The sequence below is a fragment of the Elephantulus edwardii genome, unplaced genomic scaffold (assembly GCF_000299155.1).
Source record: "Elephantulus edwardii isolate Elephantulus edwardi_28Jun2011 unplaced genomic scaffold, EleEdw1.0 scaffold00032, whole genome shotgun sequence".
Lineage (NCBI taxonomy): Eukaryota > Metazoa > Chordata > Mammalia > Macroscelidea > Macroscelididae > Elephantulus > Elephantulus edwardii.
The window spans coordinates 2,824,273-2,833,278 of NW_006399782.1; the positions used below are offsets into that span (position 1 = coordinate 2,824,273).

Genomic DNA, 9,006 nt, shown 5'->3' on the forward strand with positions numbered 1-9,006 from the left:
TCTGGGGTGGTTCCCTCACACTCTGGGGTGGTTTCCCTCACACTCTGGGGTGGTTCTCCACACTCTGGGGTGGTCCCCTCACACTCTGGGGTGGTCCCCTCACACTCTGGGGTTGTCCCCTCACACTCTGGGGTGGTTCCCTCACACTCTGGGATGGTTCTCCACACTCTGGGGTGGTCCCCTCACATTCTGGGGTGGTCCCCTCACATTCTGGGGTGGTCCCCTCACTGAGGTGGTTCCCCCACATTCTGGGGTTGTTCCCCCACACTCTGGGGTGGTTCTCCACACTCGGGTTGTTCTCTCACACTCGGGTTGTTCCCCCACACTCTGGCATTAGCTGTCATCTTTCTTGGGCAGAGCCGAGAACTACTGGTGGCGCGGGCAGAACACGCGGACGCTGTGCGTGGGCCCCTTCCCTCGCAATGTGGTGACCTCGGTAGCAGGCCTGTCAGCCCAGGACATCAGCCAGCCCCTGCAGAACAGCTTCATCCACACAGGGCATGGCGACAGCGACCCTCGCCACTGCTGGGGCTTCCCAGACAAGATCGATGAGTGAGTACACAGTGCCCGGCCTCCCCTGGACAGGGCTCTCCCTGTCTTCCGAGTCTCTTCTCCCCTCTTTCTCTCTGGCTCCCAACCCTGGCCACCCTTCCCTCCTGAGTCCCTGCTTAATTCTGGGGAAGCGGTGGCACCTAGAGAGCTCAGGGAGGATCAAGACGCTTTGGTCTCAATCCTTTCACTTCTGCTTAGAAATTTGTGGGCAAGTCTTTTAATTCCTGAGGTTTAGTATCTTCGACTGCAGAAAAATTTGTGAGGATCCAGTAAACAAAGGGTTGTGAATATACTGGGCAGACTGGGAAGTGCTGCCCAAATGCTGGGGCTCCTCAGAGCTTCCTACAGCACTGGTTCCCCTCCCTCAGGCCGGTGTGCCAGGAGGGGTTTAAATCCGAGGAGGAGGGGGGAAGCCTGGAGGCTCGGGTGACCTCACAGGCAGGCAGTGCTCTGAACAGAGGTCTGTAGTATCTGAGAGGTGACTAAGCAGAGCACTTCCAGGCCTTTCTCTCGCCCTCCTTACCAACTTGCAGGCTCCCAGCCCAGCTGTGGCCCCCAGCCCAATTCTCCCTGGGAGTGAGGGGTATATAGTGGCCAGGCACAGGGCCCCTCGTTGTCAGATCTGGGGGCTGAGAGCAGAAGTGGTGAAGCAGTCCTTACTGGACTGTCCTTTACCCTACACCTCCCCTCTGGTAGCACCAGAGGCAGAAGAGGTGAGCCTCTGGCCAGGGAAAGGTGGGAGAGAGGTGTGTCCCCCAGCCACAGCCCCTTTGAATAAGGGCTCCCTGGCAGGGAGTGTGCTGGTACCAGTGTGCTCACCCCACCTAGCTTTGTACCTGTGAGGGGGCTGCGATGTTATTAAAGGAAAGGGTGAGATCATCGGGCATCTCTGTTCGCAGAGGTCATGGAGTTGACTTACTGTACGCCCCGCCCCAGGGAGTCACCTTGCCAGGTCTCTGCTGGCCCTGGGGGAGTCCATTTACAACCTTCTTGCAGGGTCCCAGCTCAGCTGTGGCCCCCAGCACATTTTCCCCCAGAGGTGAGGGGTGTGTAAGGGCTTCTGAGAGTTGGGATGAGGTGAGGACCTCGAGAGCTGGGAGGAGAATGCAGATACCCTCCAGAAGGAGGCCGAGTGCCCTCTGCCCCACTCCCGGCGTGCCAGGGCCAGCCCAGCCCCATTCCTCAGGCTCTAATCAGCCTCAGTGACTAAGTCCCAGATACTGACGGTCGGGCAGGGGTTGAGGGTGGGTGAGGAGGAAGCTGCACACCTTCTCTTGGCCCATGGCGGCCACCTGCTCATACCGACCAGGCCTGGGTGCTCTGATGCCCCTGCGACTAGGCCTCCCTGAGGGCCTGACCAGAGCTCAGAGAGTAGCAGTAGGTGGCTGCAGGGAGTGCAGCCCTGGCCCTCCTGCCCTTCCCACCACAGGGGCCTCAGAGGTGCATAGGGCTCTGCTCACCCTGGGGGATGTTTTTTTGGGGGCCCCTGAAATCCTAGCTTTGCAGAAGCGAGTGTTCTTTTCCTCATGTTTCCACGCTGTGCTCTCCTGGTTCTACCCCAGGTCAACAGAAAGGATGTACATTGGGGGGTTGGAAGCCTGTGCTTGACCCCGTTGACTACTTCCCTTCCTGTGGGATGAGGGGCTTTGGCAGGGTGGTCCCTGGACATACACGGCTCTGCTTACTGCCCAGACCACAGGTACAGGCCAGTGTCTTTAGAGAGCTCTCCACTGCCAGCCCTGCCATTCCTGCCCTCTGACCGGGTTCTTTCCCCACAGGCTCTATCTGGGAAACCCCATGGACCCCCCCGACCTGCTGAGTGTGGAACTGAGCTCCTCCCGGCCCACCCAGCACCTAGGAAGGGTGAAAAGTAAGCGCCCTCCCGGCTCCTTGGGGTGTGTGGGGTGTGTGTGTGTGTCACATGGTGCACAGGCTGCCTGGGATGGGGCCACCTGAGCCAGTGGGTCTGGCTGTGGGACATGGGTCAGGCAGCAGGGGACAGCTGTGTCCCTGGCTCCTGCTTGGTGTGGGGTGGAAGGCGAGTGGCAGCTGTATCCGCCGAGGTGGGCATCCTCGCCTGGTCCTGTGTCCCTGCTGCCTCACCTCCCCTCCTCCCTCCTCGGCTGCGCTGGCCGTGCTCAGATCCTGGCTTTGCTCACTTCCCCCTAATCCCGCTTTCCTCGCTGGGGCCAAAACCACCCCTTGGGCTTCCTTGGGCCAGGAGCCTCCTGCCATCTCCCGGATCCACGCCTGCCATTCCGGAACCGTTTCCCCCATCCCGCCCCGTCACCTCCCATTCGCTGTTGGGTTTGTACATTCACTTGCTATTCACTGCTCTTTCTCTCTCTCTCTCTCTCTCCCTTCAAACTCTGCCCTTGCCTCCTCTCTGGCTCTGTCGTCCCTCCCTGTCTCCTGTCACCCTCCTCTCCTCTCCGCATGGCCTTTCTTGCAGGGGAGCCTCCACCTCGCCCACCTCAGCCTGCCATCTTCGCTCAGAGTAAGTGGGGCTGCCCAGGATGCCTTGGCCCCTGCCCCCGCCCCCTCTCTCCTCTCATGCTTCCTCTGCTCCTGGAAGGTACAGAGCCCCGTGGCGGGCCGAGAGGGCAGCGGGTGTGTGCCGTGAGCTTTTGCGCTAAGTCGGCCCAGCAGGCCTGCTTCCCTCCCCACCCAGTAGAGCTGGGCTTCTGGGTGGACCCCTGGCGCCTGCTCTCAGGGCTGCCTGGCTGCCTTTGGGATCTGCAGTCTGCATCTAGGCTTCTATAGTGACTGGTCAGGAGCACTGTCCTCCCTGAGGACACTCCTGTTTCCCCGGGAGGTGGGGGACCGCTTGCAGTCCCATGCCAGCACTAATGGTGTATGCAGTGGGGGCGGGGCTGGGCACTAACCGGGCCCAGGGAGGGGTGTTTGGAGTTGTGTTGAGTCACAGGACAGGTGCAGGGTGGCGGGTCCTCTCCAGTGGAGGTGCAGGCAGGGCTCAGCAGCCCAGGTCAGTGCTGGCAGTGCAGGGTGGGGTCAGCACCCCCCACATGAATGAGGTCGGTGTGCACTCGGGGACATGGCCATGAGAGCTGACTTGGGGGGGATTGGGGCAGGGAGTTAGTGGGAGATAACTTGGTTTTCTTCCAGACTCTTGTCCTTCGCATCCCCTTTACCAACCCCTTTCTGATATGGCCTCCTTGTTGGGGTTTCCCCCTCCCACCACAGAACCAACCTACGACCCCGTGAGCGAAGACCAAGACCCCCTGTCCAGCGACTTCAAGAGGCTGGGCCTGCGGAAGCCAGCCTTGCCCCGAGGGCTCTGGCTAGCGAAGCCGTCAGCCCGGGTGCCGGGTACCAAGGCGGGCCGCGGCGGGGCCGACGTCACACTCATTGACTTTGGAGAGGAGCCTGTGGCCCCGGCCCCGCAGCCCTGCACCCTCTCCCTGGCGCAGCTGGCCATGGACGCCTGCTCCTTGCTGGACAAGACCCCACCCCAGAGCCCCACCAGGGCACTACCCCGGCCTCTGCACCCCACGCCTGTGGTGGACTGGGACTCCCGCCCGCTGCCTCCGCCTCCCGCCTATGATGATGTGGCTCAGGACGAGGATGACTTTGAGGTCTGCTCCATCAATAGCACTCTGGTGGGCACTGAGGCCTCGGCGGGGCCCAGCCAAGGCAAGACCAACTACGCCTTTGTGCCGGAGCAGGCGCGGCTGCCCCCGCCCCTGGAGGACAACCTGTTCCTCCCGCCCCAGGGAGGCAGCAAGCCGCCCAGCCAGGCTGTGACCGCCGAGATCTTCCAGGCGCTGCAGCAGGAGTGCATGCGGCAGCTGCAGGTGCCCACTGGCTCGCTGGCTCCCTCGCCCAGCCCCGTGGGGGACGACAAGCCCCAGGTGCCCCCTCGGGTGCCCATCCCCCCACGGCCCACACGCCCCCGCGGGGACCTGTCTCCAGCCCCCTCAGTTGAGGAAGAGATGGCTCGGTGGCCTGAACCTGCCTCTCCTCCCCGAGTTCCCCCTCGGGAGCCCTTGTCACCACAAGGCTCACGGACCCCCAGCCCCCTGGTGCCACCTGGGAGCTCCCCACTTCCGCTCCGGCTTTCGAGCTCACCTGGGAAGGCCATGCCCACCACCCAGAGCTTTGCTTCCGACCCCAAGTACGCCACGCCCCAGGTGATACAGGCCCCTGGTGCCCGGGCTGGTCCCTGCATCCTGCCCATCGTTCGGGACGGCAAGAAGATCAGCAACACCCACTACTACCTGCTGCCGGAGCGCCCACCCTACCTGGAGCGTTACCAGCGCTTCTTACGGGAGGCCCAGAGCCCCGAAGAGCCAGCCCCCCTGCCTGTGCCCCTGCTGCTGCCCCCACCCAGCACCCCAGCTCCTGCAGCCCCCACTGCCACTGTTCGGCCGATGCCACAGGCTGCTCCAGACCCCAAGGCCAACTTCTCTACCAACAATAGCAACCCAGCAGCACGACCGCCGTCCTTGAGGGCTGCTGCCCGGATGCTACAGAGGGGCTGTTCTGGGGATGGGCTGGAGGCTGGAAGGCCTGCAGACAAGATCCAGATGGTGAGTGCCAGGCCTGGCCAGGGAGAGGGGTGGAGCCTGAGGGACCCAGCGAAACAGCTGAGTGTTGCTGATGGGGGTGGGTGTGCCCAGCTGCAGGCCATGGTGCATGGGGTGACAACAGAGGAGTGCCAGGCTGCCCTGCAGAGCCACGGCTGGAGTGTGCAGAGGTCTGCCCAGTACCTGAAGGTATCACCGTCTCCTGCCAGCTCCTGCTTTCAGCGACCCCAAGGCTGGTTCTGCTGTTCCCATACCCTCACCCCCGCCTCTGGCTTTCCACCCTCCTGCTAGTCGGTGCCCCAAATGTTCACAGTGCTGTCCTCTGCCCCTCAGGTGGAACAGCTCTTTGGGCTGGGTCTGCGGCCACGGGGTGAGTGCCACAAGGTGCTGGAGATGTTCGACTGGAACCTGGAACAAGCTGGCTGCCACCTCCTGGGCTCCTGTGGGCCTGCCCACCACAAGTGAGTGAGCCACACCTTGGTCCACAGGTGGCCCACTAGCCTGTCCTGGGGGTACTGTGCCCTGAGCACCCCACACGTGTTGGCGGGCCACAAGGCCCAGGGCTCCCCAGCTGAGAAGGGAACATCACCGATCTTGGGCAGCAGACCATTTGGGGCTGAAAATAGTTTCCCTAACCAATTTTATTTGGAACCATTGGTTTCAAAATTTCTAGCCAATGGTTCAGATTAATTAAGAGGAAGAAAGTAATGTTCTTATTACCTTTAAAGGGATAACTAACCCCCCTAAAAAGAAAAGATCTTGTTCCCTCTTTCTATACGGGTTTTTGGAATACATAGTTATAAGCATCTTCCAATAAGCTCAATCAAGCCAAAAAGGGGTGACTTTAGATGCTGAGTCAGGTAAAGTCACCGGCCAGTTCCAGATTTAGGAGTCAGCGTGAGTCTGCTGTAGCCCAAAGTGCTGGCTGGCAGGGTGACCCAGGGTTCCTTCCCGACCTCACAGCTCAGGCTCTTGCTCAGTAAAGTGTGTCTGAATAATAGCGTCCACCTCATAGAAGTGGAAAAGGACCAGCAAGAGATGCCTGTCCCTCAGCACAAAACCAGCAAATGCTAGAACAATGGTTCGCACCTCTTCTTACTAATTTGCATCTGGATAAGCTTAGTCCTCTGTGTACCAGTTGCCCTTGGATGTCCTAGTGCATGGAAGAATACTCTCTCTAATTAATTCATAGTTTATTAAAGAAGAAAAGCTTAAAGATAAGCTCCAGAATCATTGGCATTGCTTTGTAGTTTTCAGCCAGTTTGCAGGCCCCAGGAGGCTCCTGGCCCCCTCTGGTGCCCACATGTCCTGGGCATTCCTGTCCCAGTTGAAGAGAGGACTTTTTAGTTATTTTCCATCTTTTAGGCGCTGAGACTTGTCTGGAGAGCCAGAGGGTCTTCCCTGAAGGAGTCACTTGAGCCCATCCATCCGATCAGGAGGTGACAATGCCCCTGCCCAGGCCTGGAGGGCCTGCTGCCACCAGCTGCCCCCGCGGGCAGAGTGAGGCTGAGGCGGCAGGAGGCTGGGAGCCCCGTCTTGCCCGTCTCTCCGCACCCAGCACTGTTTTCGCACCTCAGTGCAGTCCTGGGCCCCAGCGTGGGAACGGGCCCTGTGCAGGCAGGTGTGGGGTGCCTCCATGGACCCTGCTGGCTGACCTGTGTCTGGCTCTGGTTTGTGACTGACTGGAGTGGTGACCGCAGGCCCGATCCAGGGGACCAACTGAAGGAAATCCAGGAAGGGAAGAGGTGCTGGCTGCGCAGGAAGGAGGGCCAGCATCCTGGTGGGCTCTCCCCAGGGCGAGACCCTTCTCCGGGGGATCACTGGTGGTCAGTCAGGCGGCATGTGGCTTATGGCCTGGCCATGGACATGGCGTGTTGGCTGGTCTAGCAGTACCCTGAGGTGGCTCAGAGAGTGGCCGTGCTGTGGTGGGGACCAGGGCCCAGGGCCCCAGGGTTGGAAAGAGACCAAGGGGCAGCTGACCTGGAAAGATAACCAGTGCTGCTGCTTTGACCCCAGCTCTTCCCCCTGTGCTGTTCTGTGTTTTCCCACCAGCCTATGTCGCCAAAGTTGCTGCCTCAGCTGTTGATACCTGCTTCTTCCAGAAAAATAAAGCTAGTTTCTATTTTATGTTACTCGTTTGTACGTGCCTGGTTTCTTTGCCTGTTGCTCAGTGGCGGAAGGCTGTTGGAAAGCTCTACAAGTAGCAGCAGCCTATAGCGACACCTGTAGGCAGAGGAAGGACGTGCAGGTCTGTGAAGCAAAGGGGCTTCTTGTCTTTCGTCCTCCAACCCCACTTAAATCACAGAGCCACATTCCCCACATTTTTGCTCTGTAGATCTCCACAGAGCAGGTCACACACCAGGAGAGAGTGAGCGGCTCAGTTAACTGGAGCAAAGCAGAAACTCTAGTGGGAAAGAAGCCTTCATGTATATGTATGTATGTGTTTTAATACTATTTTTCTTTTCTTTTTCACAGTTAAGATGTTTATTAGGAAAATAACAAGTCCCGATCAGGTCAGAAACAGTCAAGATAACAGTTCTTCAGTAAGAGCAGTTTCTTCTCAGATGTTGGCCTCTAACCTTGGGCTCCGTCCCTCACAAACGTTATAAAACTCTTTTTGTTCTGCCAAATGTGTCCTCACCCACCAAGAGTGTTTTTCTGAAGAATATAGTTACACAGTTCCAGTTCTAAACATGTGAAAGAATATATCCTTTTTTTCCCCTTAGTTTCTATCCCCCGAGCCTTTATCGCGTTTCTCCTGTAAGCCTTATTACATCCTTGTTCAGGATCTTGAAGAGTTCTTAGCAGTACTGGAAGAGCACCCCATTCCTACTAAGGGCTGAGTGGATGTACCTGTAACCTATTATCAGGAACTGTTGATTCAGACTCTTGGGCTGCCCCCTGAGATGGGGTGTGTAGCCGTGTAGGGTTTTCCGTGTGACCCAGGCCTTAGGAGTGTCACACTGAGAGCTCAAAGATGGCTCCTCTCCAGGTATTGTACCTGCAACTCCATGGGGAGAAAGACAGGAAATTGCTTGTGTGAGGCACAGCCGTTAGAACCTGCTGGAAGGTCAGTTACCAACTCGTGTTTGTGCAAACTGAAAGGCTGTGAGTTTTAGTCTCTGGAGGAGTAGCCTTCCAGGTCTTTGTCCTGCCGAGCCACTGCTTGACTTCAGATCTCCTTCCTTCTCCTTTAGAGGCCTGCCACTTAATCACTGCCCCACCCAGGTTCCTCCTCATCCTTTTACCAGGCCTCTTTAGAGGAAGGGATGTTTTGGTTTTTTCCAGTCCTATTTATAGAGAGTCATTCTTTAATTAAATCATGTCTTAAGGTTGTTTTCCACGTGCAAGCCCATCTTCAGGATGACCCCTTAAGGGGAATTGCTAGGCTGAAGAATGTGTGTGTACTTTTGAGTCCTGCTGAACTGCTCTTCCCACAGGAGGTGGTTCTAGTTTTCACCCATTCGTCTTTGAAGAGTTTTGTTGCTGTGGGAATGGGTGAAACCCTGCTCTGTGCCTGAGTTGTAGGTAGAAAATGGTGTCTGAGTTCTCTAGTGCTGCTAAAACACAAGTTGATGGCTTTAGTAAACAAGTTTCTTCTCATAATGTGTAGGGCCAAATTCAGGCATTGTTTGCTGTCAACTCTGAAGGAAAGTCTATGTCCTCCCAGTGTATGTGTGCCTGGCGTTCCCTGGAGATCTTCATGTGTCTTGACATCAGGCCTCTCCTGAGTCTAGGAGGTCGTCAGTATAGAGACCCCAAGTCCAAAGGTCCATTCTCCACTCCTGAATCAGTGGCTTTTAGTTCTCTCTAATCTCTGTTCACTTGTTTAACCTCAAAATACAACTTCATTCTGTAGATTATGTCCCGCCTCATTGATACCCTAATGGCAAGGATTTACAACATA

The 9,006-nt window shown here is 57.6% G+C and overlaps 1 protein-coding gene across 5 annotated transcripts in view; it reads left to right on the forward strand.

Annotated features, from left to right (window-relative positions):
• The window catches only part of TNK2 (tyrosine kinase, non-receptor, 2), a 27,282-nt gene extending 21,718 nt beyond the window's left edge, over positions 1-5,564 (forward strand). The window contains exons 9-14 of one of the 5 annotated variants that reach the window (XM_006884200.1): positions 358-552; positions 2,331-2,422; positions 3,005-3,049; positions 3,757-5,102; positions 5,193-5,288; positions 5,433-5,564. In XM_006884200.1, coding sequence (XP_006884262.1) covers positions 358-552; positions 2,331-2,422; positions 3,005-3,049; positions 3,757-5,102; positions 5,193-5,288; positions 5,433-5,564 — 1,906 coding nt within the window. The remainder of the gene's footprint in view (positions 1-357; positions 553-2,330; positions 2,423-3,004; positions 3,050-3,756; positions 5,103-5,192; positions 5,289-5,432) is intronic. The other 4 variants (XM_006884203.1, XM_006884202.1, XM_006884201.1 and 1 more) reach the window with 4 other exon arrangements.
• Positions 5,565-9,006: the final 3,442 nt, after the last annotated feature.